Source organism: Vicia villosa, linkage group LG1 (genome assembly GCF_029867415.1).
Source record: "Vicia villosa cultivar HV-30 ecotype Madison, WI linkage group LG1, Vvil1.0, whole genome shotgun sequence".
NCBI lineage: Eukaryota > Viridiplantae > Streptophyta > Magnoliopsida > Fabales > Fabaceae > Vicia > Vicia villosa.
In genome coordinates, this window is record NC_081180.1 from 47,551,877 (window position 1) to 47,566,763 (window position 14,887).

The 14,887-nt window shown below is 38.1% G+C and overlaps 1 protein-coding gene across 1 annotated transcript; it reads right to left on the reverse strand.

The window, feature by feature from the left end:
* Positions 1–1,145: 1,145 nt before the first annotated feature.
* LOC131628791 (uncharacterized) lies at positions 1,146–2,951 on the reverse strand. The gene is made up of 2 exons (XM_058899632.1): positions 1,799–2,951; positions 1,146–1,642 (listed from the first exon to the last, which is right to left on the reverse strand). The coding sequence occupies exons 1-2, from the start codon at positions 2,949–2,951 to the stop codon at positions 1,146–1,148; spliced, it is 1,650 nt and encodes a 549-aa protein (XP_058755615.1).
* Between the last annotated feature and the right edge of the window lie 11,936 nt (positions 2,952–14,887).

Below are 14,887 nucleotides of genomic sequence, written 5' to 3' on the forward strand. Positions count from 1 at the left end.
GAAGAGGAGGTTGGACTCGAGCAGCAAGTTCACGCCACCTCTGGGCATATTCTTTGAAAGATTCTTCAGACTTTTGTGACATATTTTGCAGTTGGGCACGGTTAGGAGCCATAGCAGTATTGTAGTGGTATTGTTTCAAGAAGGCATCAACAAGTCCTCCCCAAGTACTGACATTGGCCCTCTCAAGTTTCATATACCACTCCAACGGGGCTCCTGTGAGACTGTCCTGGAAGAAATGCATAAGCAGAGGTTCGTTCTCGGCGTGAGCGGCCATCTTACGACAGTAAGAACGAATGTGAGTTTCTGAGCAGGTAACTCCCTTGTACTTATCAAAATATGGCACCTTGAACTTCGGTGGAATAACAATTCCAGGTACCAAGCTCAAAGCAGCAGTGTCGAAACTCGAAGTTTTAGCAACCTCAATGGCCTTAAGGCGTTCTTCGAGAGCTTGGTACATCTTAACAGTTTCGGTCAACTCAGCAGTAAGATCATGTTCAAGATCAATAACCTCATGGTGGTCATCCACTACCTTTGGTATCCCCTCAACAAGAATCTCCTTAGTCTTTACTCCCCCATCAGCAGAGTTGGTAGGAGTATCCTTGATTAATCCAGCAACGCTCTTTCAGAGCTCTTCTTGTCCTTGGACAACGACATGGAGAGTCTCCATAAGTTGGGTCATTCTTTCCCCCATAACATCCATATCCCTACGGAGGGCAGCTTGATTCTGTTCAAATTGATCCATGATTCTTTTCTCGTTGTTTCTGGTGCGGTAAGGATGTAAGGAAGTCAGCTTCGTCGTCGGAAAAGAAATCTGCTGTTGGAAGGGACCCCAATTAGAATTTGATAAAAACCTGAAAATGCAGTATGATATGAGTGCATGGGTGCATGTGTGCATGTTTTATTATTTTCAAGATTTTTTAGCTTTGTCTCAAACCAACAACACAAGATAACGGAGAAGATAGTGAAGCATAACCAAGATAAGCACAACCGAGATAAGCAAACAGGATAAGGAAACATAATCGATTAATTCCACAACCAAGTTTTGAAGTACAAAATATTCTGCTCCCATGAGCCAACAAATACAGAAATAAAATCAGGAATCCCATCCAACATGTCTGGTGGTGATTCTACAACAAAATCAGCATTTAAGTAGAGTCCTCCATATTCACATGACGGAGGGGGCTCTCTCCGATGTTCTTATCACTCCAAGTCTTCATTTCTTCAAAGAGCTTCTTGGTCTCAACACGGGTGGGCCTCTTAATGATCTCTTGAATCAGCAGGTCTTTTCTGAAATGCATGGTCTCCATGTGGCGATTCTTCACCTCCCAACACCTAGCTTCCTCTTGAACTTGGGCATTACTCTGGTCTTTTTCTCTTATCTGGCCCTTCAGCTTTCGGATCTCTTCATAACACTTTTCTATGGTATTCTGGCGATCCAACAAGAGTTTGTCTGCTTTCTTGCGACGAGATTTCTCTGAATCGGCATTTTCAGTCTGAATTTGGAGTCTTTTAGTCAAATCTGCCAACTGAGTCTCGTAATGTTCCTTCAGCTTCTTCTCTTGAGTTTCAGTAAATTTGGGGTCTATAGTCACTCTTGGCCTTTTCTGAGAGGTACTTCCTCTAGCATACAATTCTTCAAGCTCTATTTCTCTCATTTTCAACTTATGAAGAGCAGAAAGCTTCTCTTGCCTATCAGTATTCATCTTAACTTGCATTGTTTCCATTTGTTCAGTCAATTTCCGATTCTGCTCAACAGTTCGATTATAACGAGGCATGGAGACGATGTTGGGTTGTTCACCAGCAGGGGGGTACAAAGGATCCTTAGGAGGGAAAGACATCCCTTGGGTATTGGCCACAGTCTTGACCCACTCAGTATAGTCCTTATAAGTTGCACAGTCTCTCTGACCAAAATGCTTCTTATCTCTCCAGCAAATACTTTTCCAGGCTTGCACAGCTTCTGCCATCTGCCCACTGTTGGTGGCCACATGATAGAAAATGTTCTCAGCTATCTCTGTTTGCTCAGGCGGACTGATAAAAGCATATCCAAATGTTCTTCTAGCTAGGACGGGGTTATAGTTGATTCCGCCCCTAAGACCCATGAGAGGTACGTTTTTGAACCTTCCGCAACTCATGATAACTTCCCTGTCATCTAAAGCGCTATTGTACCAGACAATATCTTTAGCCCTTAGCCCCATAATCCTCTCAGCCCACTTAGATGTGTGTCTACTATCAACGAAAGCGCCACGTTCAGGTAAATGTGACCTGAACCAACGATATAGCAACGGAGCACAGAATCTAACCAAACCTCCCTTCTGACTACTCTTGTGATGAATGGAATGATAAACATCCCCCAGAAGTGTAGGAACCGGGTTCTGCAGAATGAACATGTGAATTGCGTGCATGTCAACAAAGTTAGGGATATTTGAGAACATCACAATACCATAGATACTTAGAGCCAGGATAGCTCTAAATGTGTCCCATTCCTTTGTCTCAGCAGCCTCACAACCTCTTTTGACCAGAAACTCCATGCAAAAATCAAAGCCTTCTCCCTTCTTGGTGAGATTTGCTTCCACGACCGACTTGCTCAAATAAAGAGCCTTAGCAATTTCAATGGAATCGGGGGCCTTCATGGTGCTATAGTATGGCACTTCCTTCTTTATAGGGATGCCAAGAAATAGGGAATACTCTTCCAATGTAGGAACCAAGAGGTAGTTGGTGAACGTGAAGCAGCGGAGGGAAGGATTATAGAACTGAAGCAAAGTATGAACTCCCTCTTGCTCGTACTTGGTGAACGGCATCTTGAGAAGGCTCAGAATGTACCCATATTCTTTTCTGAAGTTGGTTGTCTCATCTGGCGTAATCTTCTTTGCTAAACACCCAAGGGAATCCAGATTCGGATTCAGGAAAGAATAAGAGGGATTACGTCTACCAGTCTTCATTGGTAATGCCATGTGTTGGTCGGAGACAAAGCCAAAAGTTCCTGAAAATAAATGAACATGCATGTTAAATGATATGGCGGGATGCATTTCATTGGGAGAATCCTAAAGTCTTTACATTATTTCTTTTCTTTTCTACTCTTTTCTTTATTTCCTCTCTTTTCTTTTTTTTTTTTGTTTTTTTTTTGCAAAAAGTGTACATTTTGTCACTATTTGAAAATAGACTTTAGGATTCTCCACGAATGAAGTGAGGTGGATGCAATAACATGATGTGTCATGTGTGTGATGCAGTGAGAGACTGAATGTCCCTCGCAGCCCTGAATAACTGGGTAACACTGAATGTAGCAGGTTCAAAATTCCGGCTTCAGATTGCAAAATGGAAATCAGGGTATGATGAAGGCTAGTATCCTGTCCCACCCCAAACTCACAGGTATGAATTCTAGACACGGACAGGTGGTCCCTAATGGTCACTAGGGTCTACAGTTCCCATGGGGTACAAAGTGTTTGAAGCAACAAGCGTGCTAGACACAGTGTTCCATGAAAGAACCTCGCCCAGTTGTGGTACCCCATGTTGAACTCGATCGTAGCAAGAGCCACGGGAGTCAACATGAGCATCCATGCTAATCCTATGTGTCACTTGGCCTGGGTAGTGGGCCTTTTACCTCAAAAAACCACCCACCTGCAAAACAGAACAGAAGACCCCAGGGAACACAAAATATGATCCATATGCATGATGTGCAAACAGAAATAAACATGATATGCAAGCAGAAAATAAACATGCAAACATATATACAAGATATAGACATAAAAACAAATAAACACCCAATAAAGTAAAACAAACAAAGGCTAGGATCGACTTGCTTAGGTATCCCCAGTGAAGTCGCCAGCTGTCGCACGCTCGCGAAAAATGAACAGAGTCGCCACCAATATATTTATCCCATAAGGGAAAGGAATATCAGAAAACCTAACAAAGGAAGGAACAGGGTCTTGCGACCAGAGAATCAAGGTATGGAAGTCGGTTGCGCAAGGGGAAGGTATTAGCACCCCTCACGCCCATCGTACTCGATGGTATCCACCTATGTTTGTTTCTATCTAAAGGGTGTGTACTATGTTTATGTCTATATGCGAATGAAATGCAGAATGTAGGGAAAATAAAGAATTGTACTTGCACGGGCCCTACCCCGCTGCCTACGTATCCTTTTCAGGAATCAAAGTTACCGTAGCTCGGCTCACGATTTTCTGTTTGTTTTTGTGTTTTTTAGTTGGGCGGAGTTAACGCTCGCACTCTTGCATAAGGGATCGCTTAGGATGCAATGGAGTGGAGATAACGGTGCCCTTAAGAGAAAGAGATGAGAGAGAGACTTTGAGCGTTTCGAGAAAATCCCTAAAGCAAGGGAAACTCGAGTTACTCTATGGTTTGTGTTTTTTATTAGTTGGGAACTTACGCCTGAATGGGACCCTAAAGCAAGGGAGATCCAAGCACTCGAATGATTCCCTAAAGCAAGGGAGATCCAAGCTTCCATTCCCTTTTTAAGAATTTTCACTTTGATTATTAGTGTTTTAAGTATTTTCTTTGTATTTTTTATGGGGAATTTATTTTGATATTTTTAGATGTTTTAGAGTTGAAAAGAAAAAGAATGAAAAAAGAGAACTAGTCCTAATTTCTACATCTATGTTATTCTAATTCTAAAAGAAAAATGGGGAAAAAAACAATTAAAAGGATTAAAGCAATATTAAAGACCAAGGGCATTTTAGACAATTCACAAAGGAAAATATTCACAAAACAAAGGAATTAAATCTATACAAAACCCAAAAAACGACTATGAGAATTATTCGCAAACTATGTCATTTTTGTTTATGCAAGAGTCTAATTTGAATTAACTAACAAAACAATTTATTGGTTTATGGTTTTTCATGTAAAAAAGAATCTATTGAATTCTAAAAACAATTAAAGTCAATTAAAAGAAATAAGAAAAAAATTCTAACATTCTAATTAATGGAAAAAATATTTTTGGAGTTTTTTATTTAGGGAAAAACTCAATTAATAAGCAAAAGGAATTAAAAGGGAAATCAATTATTATTATTTTTGTTATTAACAGGGGGGTGCAGAAGTAATTTTAAGGAGAACTAAAATGCAGTTAAAACGCTAAAACAGGCCTGAACAGGGGTGTGGGAATAGCAAGGGCGCATAGAGGCCCAGTCACTAGCATGTGGTGTATCAGCAATTAGGGAGTGTGATCCAAAAACGATATCCAGCCCAAAGGTGCCAAGGCCCAGCGTCTGTACACGCTTCCCACTTTTTATTTCAATTGTCACGTTTATCATGTGCCAGGAATTTATTGGTTTAAAATGGATAAAGTGCATAAATTTGAACCAATCCTATTGCTACACATCAATTCTAATCATTTGAATAAGGACAAAACTACTAAAAGCATGGGAAGCGAACCAGTGGCAACGCGCCACGTCACAAATTTCAAATTAAAACAGAAAAGCACTACAATCATGGCTTCATCACCCTCGTCCCTCCGGCCACCGTCTGCCACCGTTAGTGGCGGCCAAGACTTCCAGAAATTAGTCAAACAGACATTATCGCACTCATTTCAATCATCAGAATCCAAATATGCTAGTGGTTTTCACAGACATAGAATGAAACTCAAGAATCGAACGAAAATATCTAAGAACCCTAAAAATTGAATCTGAAATTAAATTATCCACACGCAAGATAAATGGAAGTAATCATAGGGTTAATGATCAGTGAGCGATTTCGCACGAGATAGCATCAAGAAACATGCAAAACGATGATGAATGCATGGACTTAGGAGTAAGAGTTTACCTGTAGATCGGAGCAGTTTGAAGGGAGCTTTAACAGAGGACTTGAAGCGTGGTAGCGATCCAGAAAGCTTCAGAGAGTTCCGATTGAGCAAAATAAATGCTCAATTGTGCTTGAGACTCGCTACGCCGTGCAATCCCTCTTGATCTATCTTGCGAGGAAAACTGAGATCTGAACACTTGTTAATGTAGTTACAGATGCAAAGAGGAGTGTGCGGTAGCTTGGATGCGATACGCTGAACGTGTTAAGATACTCAACTATTCACAAGAACCTCTGAATTATAGAAAACAAAATTTCACCATTGATGAAGAAGGTGAGCTTTGTTTTCGATTCAGTGGAAGGGAAGACTTAGTTCGTGGCTTGCGAATGAAGGTGATGACATAGTGGTGAAGATTAGATGCGGAGAGGTGGTTATGGTGGCCGGAATTGGTTAGAGGAAACGGTTACGGTGGCCGGAGTCGGTTAGAAGAGACGGTTATGGCGGCCGGAGGTGGTGGTGAGGGGAGAGCAAAGTGGAGAGAAGAGAGGGTGGAAAGAGGAAAATAATGAGAAGAGAGAAGAGGGTGTGTGAGTTTGTGAATCGTGAGTGTGAAAGGAACTAGTAGAGTTGCTTTTATAGGGTGTGTGTGGAGAGAGTGGAAGCAACTCTTTGAGTGTGGGGCTTTAGTGAGTAAGTGTGGTTCAAATGGAGTAAGTTTTTGAGGAACTTTTTCAGTGCAGCATGTGCATGGCTATGCATGGTAGTGATGATAGTAGCAACAAGATCATGTCCACGCCCTCACTTTGGATGCTCATGACTTCCTCTACAAGTTCTCAAAAGGTGTAATCTTGACATCAATTTGAAAGGAACATGAGATAGTGCAAGTTTCGTGTTGGGAAGATTGGAGTTGCAAGCTTGCAAGTCATTCAAACTCGCCTGGAAACATGGATGCACATCTGGAATATGCCACGCGCGCATGACCTGGGTCTTATGCTTGTGCCTTGGCAAGAATACGGTTAGGTTGGAGGATGACTTTGCAGTCTCATAACTTGCTCAATATGCGTCCAAAATCAATGTTGCTGGGCTTATTAGATAGAGGACATGGTAAGGAGTGGTTTAGAATCAAGCTTGTTCAAGATAGTGGCTTGTGGAGGAAGAAATTTGAGTCTGAATCTGGCCCACCATGTGTTTGACAAAAAGCCTTGCGCATGCCTTGAACTTCTGCTCAGCCAGACGCATCATTGTGACTTGATGAGGGCACGACTTTGAAGACTTGTATCTCATTCAATATTTGTCCAATTGTGCCAATTCTTGTTTCAATGGATAGAGGAGATGGCAAGGAAGAGAATGATATCAAGTTTGCATTCATGGCACTTCTGTAGAGCTCTAAAAATGGCTGGAGATTTGGCATGCCAGGTGTTTGTTAAAATGCCAGGTCATGACCTGACTTGTGACCTGGAATATGACTTGATTCAAATGAGTTATCAGCAACTTGTCAACACTTTAACTCTTCATACAAGCTTCAAATGAAAAAGTATCCAACTACAAAGTTGTTCTCCTCCATGAGAGGAACAACTTTGATGTTGGAATTTTCTTCAAAAATTGCCATTTGCCACGTGTAATTTAGTGCTGAAGTGGACTGCTCATCAAGATTTAAAGTTCCAAAAATTTTTCTAAGTGTTGGAATTTTGTCTTTTTGCTATTTTGGCAACTTTTTGTCAAACTCCCGATTTTATCCATTCTTCGACTTTTCTTGATTAATTTTCCACCAAAAGTCAATATTTGAATAATTCTTCTGATTTTGACCCCAAAAGTCAAATGTTCTGATTTTTCCGACTATTGATGAAATTCCCGATTAAATCTCTTCCAGTCAAATCCAGTCAAACAAACACATCCACACAGTCAGTGCGAGAAGCTTTTCACACATAGAAGCCATTCCTGATTGAATGTTGACCAGAAAGTCAACTGGTTGACTTTGGTCTAAGAAACCCTGATTTAAAGAACCGGATGATTTGCAAGCCCGTATCCTTCAACCAATGCCTTGACTTGAGACAGAGAGAGACCCCAGTCCAGGAGTACTTCCTTGAACACAGAACCACATGATTATACCTCAGTCTTCTTATTCCCTGATCAGAAATTCTTTGCAACGGAGCTTTTCTTGCTAGCCCTTGAATAGCACCTATGATATGAATGCATGGGTATGGATTATGACCTAAGTGATGTATGTTCATGAATGCAAAGCCTAAGCCAGTTAGAAGTTAAAGGGTAGGACAAATTTGGGGTATGACATCTCCTTACTCCGTAGGGACTTGCTAGCACGCTCTAAGATACGGTAAGGTTGAGGATCGTAGGAAAGATCTGGTTCTACTTCAACAGAATCCGGAAGAATAGGATGAAAAGTATCGGGCACGAACTTCCGGAGCTGAGATACGTGGAATACGTCATGCAGCCCGGATAGTGAAGGTGGTAATGCCAACTGATAAGCCACCTCACCTACCCGGCTCATAATCTGATATGGTCCCACATACCTCGGACTGAGCTTACGCGTTTTGAACAGTCCTCCCAACCTCAATCTTGGAGTGACCTTCAAGTACACATGGTCACCTACATCAAATTCTAAAGGTCTCCTCCGTTTGTCCGCATAGTTCTTTTGTCGGTCTTGGGCTTTCTTAAGATTATCTTGGATTATCTTAACTTTCTCGGTAGTTTCTTGTATAATCTCCGGTCCAAGAATACTCTTCTCCCCTACTTCGGCCCAACATAGTGGTGATCGACATTTTCTCCCATATAGAGCTTCATAGGGAGCCATACCCAAACTAGCATGGTAACTGTTATTATATGCGAACTCCACTAACGGCAAATGATCCTTCCAACTCCCACCTTCTTCTAAAATACAAGCTCTCAACATATCTTCTATTGTTTGGATTGTCCTCTCCGTCTGTCCATCGGATTGAGGATGGTTAGACGTACTCATATCCAGTCTGGTCCCCAATTCCTTATGAAATATCTTCCAAAATCTCGAAGTGAACTTTGGATCACGATCGGACACTATACTAGATGGCACGCCATGTAACCGTACAATCTCTGCTATGAAAAGCCTCGTGAGATGAATCACCTTATGAGTGGTCTTTACAGGTAAAAAGTGAGCAGACTTAGTCAACCTGTCCACTATTACCCATATAGAATCATGTCCGCCTCGAGTACGAGGTAATCCCACAATGAAATCCATGGAGATAGAATCCCATTTCCACACCGGTATCTCCAGTGGTTGCAACATCCCTCCTGGCCTCTGATGTTCAATCTTAACTTGCTGGCAAACGGAACATCGTGCTACGTACTCCACAATCTCCTTCTTCATTCCCGGCCACCAAAAGTCTTTCTTCAAGTCTTGATACATTTTGGTCGATCCAGGATGAATAGAAAATCTACTCTTGTGTGCTTCATCAAGAATCAAACGCTTCAATTCAGAATCATCCGGTATGCACATTCTCTGCCTAAACAAGATCACTCCATCAGGTGCTCTAGAGAAATCAAACATGCTTATGCTCGCTTGCAATCGTCCATCACATCCTTGTGATATCCGAATTCTTTCCCGCAATTCATTCTGGATGCTCAAGTTACTAATCAACACACCATTGGGCGTCCATTCAAACTGGAGGTTAAGATTTCGAAACTTTTCCAATAATCCATACTCTAACATCATCAATTCCGCGACTCTAAATTCCTTCCTACTTAAGGCATCTGCCACTTTGTTAGCCTTTCCTGGATGATACTTCAATTCAAAGTCATAATCTTTAAGATACTCCATCCATCTCCTTTGTCGCATATTCAACTCCTTCTGGTCGAAAAGATATCTTAAGCTTTTATGATCACTGAACATCTGAAAGTGAACACCATACAGGTAATGTCGCCACACTTTGAGTGCAAAAACTATTGCAGCAAGCTCAAGATCGTGGGTCGGGTAATTCTCTTCGTGAGATCTCAACTGCCGAGAGGCATATCTTAAAAATTGAGGGAGACATGCCTTGTCAAAGTTGGATCATTTTTAGGAAAAAATGTGAAAGAAAAGGCCTCAAAATGGATTTCTTTGCAAAGGGGCCCAACGTTTTATGATCCAATCTTGTTTCCCAAGTATCCAAGAGTCTCAAAGCTGAATGCCACGAACTTATTATGAATATTTGGTTTTTATTTGGTTTTTTTCATTTAAAAGTATGATTTAAATCAAATAAATAATGGAAAATATAAGGAGATTTGATTCACTATGATTTTCAATCAATATCAATCCCTTAATTAACATATATTTGATAAAATTTCGTGAAAACAAGATTGATTGGGAAAAGAGATTGAAATTGGCCTAAATTAGAAACATTCATGAATCAAATTTTCTCAAATTTGCAAATCAAAGATTGGATTGGATTTTCTTAAAAATAACTAACTTAATTCCTTCCAATATATAAACACAACAGTCACAGACTCCTAGTTCACGAATTTATGCCTCCAAGAACCCTAACTTTGTTCTTATACTTCAAGAACAAGTTAAGAACGAATTTGGAGCTAGAGTGAAATTCAAGCCATTCAAAGTGTCCAAGAAGATTCCTTGACGCATTCTGAACGTGTTGGGACACTGCACGCAAGCAGCATCCCCAGAACCACCTCCTTTAAGCTCACGGTAAGTGTCCCTAATCTTGGATTCAAACGCTATGATTCACGCACCCATGGTCAAAATTGATTGCATAATATAGTTTGTGATGATGTAATGATTGATTCTGGATAGTTGATTGAAATTTTGTGCCGGTATACGCTAGATGCCATTGTTAGGGTTACGAGCTTCAAATTAGGGCTTTTCGTATTAGGTAAAATTAGGGCTAATTGCATGTATCAGTGAACTCGTGGGACCTGGACGATCCCATTCATGGGGTCGCGAAATATTTTTGCATCGTTTTGGTTGTATTCGTAAACTGCAGGGTTATGGGTACAGAGAGAAGAAACCGTGGGTAAAAGGGGGCCTAATACGACGGCTGGAGGAAGAAGATGATGTCGTGTCATCGTCCCATTGGTCCAAAAGCGCGCGTCTAGAATTTAAAATGCCATTGGATCCCGTGCGTTATGATTCACACCAATGCCATGCACCTTCGCATCACAACCACCATATCATCATCTCAATGCATCCAACGCGCCAAAGCCTGCGTGCGCACCAAGGAGCTTCCAGATCACGCCACACTGGATCATAAGCTGAATTTTCTAATTTTTTTTATTTATTCAATAATTATGTTTTATATATTGTTTATTTTTTTATTTAATAAAATTTCTTTTAAATATTCTTTTAAATAAAATTTCTTCTAAATTTTTTTTCTTCATAAAATCATTTATTTTAAAAATATTTATAATTAAATGATAATATCTTTTATTTGATCAAATGATTAAATTAATTGTTTAAATATTTAATTAGGTTAATATTTTTATTAATTGATTAAAATACTTATTAGGGTTAGACAATTTAATCGAAAATTTATTTTTCCCGATTTGATTAATTAGGTTGAAAACCAATAATTAATAAATTTAGTTTTTTATTATTTTATTAACCATGGTTAACTTGTGCCCTAATCAGGGTTGCGAGGTTTGTCGTTAGATCATTGATACACTAAAACTTTCTTTTCTTTGTGCAAATTTCCAGGGTTACCCCAGGATCTTTTAGACACGCGCCATACCAGATCAAAAAGCTAAGTCTCCAATTTTTATTTAATTTAATATCATTCTATTTTACCCAAAATAGGGTTTACTTCAAATAGTCAATGAATTACTCCTACACTCACCCCTTTATTTTTTCTTCATTAATTTTCAGGGTTGATCAACCAATTAAAGCTCAAACCTTCGATAACCCTAAACTCATTCTCCTTTAATTTCTCCGATATTATTACTTGTGTTTAACCTATTATCTTATTGGGTTATCTTATTGCTTTCCCCCCTTCCCCATGGCTATATATTTTGTAACTGCTCTTGGTTTGTATTGCTTGGCCTTCAAGACACTTAACTGTTATGCTTTGCATTATAACTGCGTGGTTAGTAATTCTAGGGAGTGCAATTCTGAACAGAATTAGAATAACTATTTTACAAGATAATTATCTGAATTGAATAACGTGATTGTGCACCCACACACCTTAAAAGGTAACCCCTCTTGTTGCCTGTTGCCTCTAATTATACTAAAAAATAGTCAAGTCCCTCGATTCCGAGGATACCTAAAGCAAATGTTGCCCTCAGATCATTCATCATCAATTTTGTCCCTCGATGTTGCCTCGGTAAATGATGATTCGTCCCCATTGCTAAGGTATCCTCGCATGATGCCTAAAAAGATTAATGACTATTCTATCATTCCCTAAAGACTACCTACTTCTACATGGTAGGGACAGTTTTATGGCGAACGATATCTCGATGACCTTTCAACATCCAATGAAAGGACTTCCTACCCTCCTATGATATGGATAGCCCTCTCAAATTGAAAAGCTAAAAGAACAATTTTTCTAACTCAGGGTAGGTGCTCCTGATTGCTTGCTCTATTCAAATTAAAATTCAAAATCTTTTCCCACTTCTTTTCAAAGAATCTTTTCAAAAAGACTACGCTTATTTACAAGCTAAAGTTCTTCTTCAAAGTGAGCTAAGCAATTAAGAGCCCATGGATAACCATGGATACAAAAGGTGCTTTAAACCTTCTCTTTGTATAACCAACCCCCCGAACTCAAAGTCTTTTAAAAGGTCTTTTTATGTTCTTTTAGCCTTTCTAAATTGGATGAAATAAAAGTCGGTGGCGACTCTTGCTATCCGCGACATTTCTTTTGAAGTCAGTTCACCGTATTAAAAGTAGTCATGATATTTTATGTTTTTTCAAGAAAAATATACTCATTCAATTCAGGACCCTAAAGTAATAGAGACCGACAACGAGGCTTAATTCACATTTTAAAGTTTTGGAGAGTTGATGGAAGATTTAGCTTGTGTTTGGATTGGCGTCAGCTTTTTCACGTTTGCTAAAAAATCACGTCAAATAGCCACGTTTGTGTAGAAGCTACAACATGGAGCTTCTGAAAAATCACGTCCAGAGGACAACTTGCCGTGCGTTTGGAGGCTTCAACGCCAAACCAAACACACTATTAGATCTATAAAACTAATGAGATTGAAATCCAATTATCTTCATGCTAAATGTCCGTTTTTTTTACTACTAAACCAACCTCTTCAAGTTAAAAATAAAAAATAACTTGAAAACAAAAACAAAAAGGAGAAATATAATAACATGAAAAGAAGAAAAAAAAAAACATGAAAACAAAAACGTATCTGTAATCCTAAGTAAACTGCTTTTATAATTGAATTGCCGGAGCTTGGTTAACAACAAGAAAACGACAGTGGGAAAAGAATCCAAAGAGACATTAACATAGTAATCATGTTGAACGAATCCCGTACGTTGTTCATTAGTATAATTTTATAATATTTTTGTATAGATTAAGTCAGCTATTTATGGATGGATTATTAGTTGTTATAATAACCAAAACTCTTGCAAGTTGCATTTCATTTTCTTAATTTTAATTTGCTTAAACTAAGGGATAGTACTCTTGTAGCCTTGTTCAATGTAACGTGAATATTCCAAAAACAATTCTTTAGAAAAAAAATTGATTAGAAATGACACCGATCAATGTTTACAAGGATATATCGTTGTTATAATTTATTCTATATTTTCATCAATTATTATTTTTAATCTAATGATTAAAAATTATAAATAATTAAATATAAAAAGAAAAAATTATTTCTTATTATTTTTAACAACTATTAAATTAAAAGAATTAATAGTCAAGATGTGTAGGCAGTTATAATAATTTACTCTTGGAATAAATATATCCTCATCATTAGGATGAGAATAGACCAGACCGACTAACAGGGGCCTACGGTCAGCCTACATAGACATAGGTCAGGTCACACTTTTTGTATAAATAGAAAATGCGTAGACTTTTTCATAAGCCTATTTAGCTAAAAACGCTAGATCACGGGCCATATAAAAAGTCTTTTAAGCATATGAAGCCGACTTATTTAAATAAATATGAATAATTTTATTATTATTATATTGTATTTTGTACTTTAAATTAAAACATAAAAATAAATCTTAGTTATCTTGAAAAAATTATGAAAATAAGGTGGAAAAAAACCTTATGAACAATGTCATAACTTGCTTCCATAAGTTCCTCTAGTATCACAAAATTTATGCTATTAGATAAACTTAAATAAGTCAATACAAACAAACATTTAATCTCTTTGATATTTTAATTTGTTAGTCTATATAAAATTGTGTTGAATGACTTGTTAGACTTTTAAGTAGGCTAATAGGCCAATCAGATCTTCAAAAAGCCCAGACTCAGACCATAAAAATAAGCCTACGATAGACTACATGCCAGACTTAGATTTTAAATTTTTTAATAGGCCAGACTCAGGGTTAAGGCGGGTTAGATTTTTAAATAAACAATCTTTAATACATGTTGAGTATAACTAAATTTATAATACCAATTGAATAGTTAATTATATATTTTTAATTTTGATCATTTTAAATTTTTATCTTACATAAAAATTAAAACATGAACATTTTATATGATTTAAAATTATATTTAACTTATAATTTTAAAATAAATATATCAACGATAATTATAAATTTTATCATCAAAACAATTTGTATTTTTAGCATATTAAAATTTCTTTTATCTTGAGTTACTCTTTTAAAAGTTGACAAATAAAAAAATTAACATAATGTTGGAGAGATGATAACATGACTAGTCATAGAAAGAGAATTCTATATTTGTTTTTTCAAAATCGTTCAACTGACATATAATTTGACCTTGATAAAAAAACGTCAAATATATTGCGACTTTAACATTAGCTTTATAGCAGATTCTATAAAACTTAGTCGTAAAAATATTTTAGTATTAGCACACTCATGTAGAATCTTTTCACTCAAATGTTCAATGGTGTGTACGAGGAGATCCTTGCACATGGTCTTCTATGTGTATCCCTGTCTTAGTCCTCCCGACGCCTAACACATCATTCTCTTCCACTCGTCGAGTTCTCTGATATTTTGTTCCTTTCTACGCCTTCGACCATCAGGTTTTTCTC

Coding starts and splice junctions, on each gene's coding strand:
- LOC131628791 (XM_058899632.1), bottom strand. CDS start 2,951: ATGGCATTACCAATGAAGACTGGTAGACGTAATCCCTCTTATTCTTTC. Junction 1,643..1,798: donor TCCTTTGTACCCCCCTGCTG/GTGAACAACCCA, acceptor TGAGAGAAATAG/AGCTTGAAGAATTGTATGCT.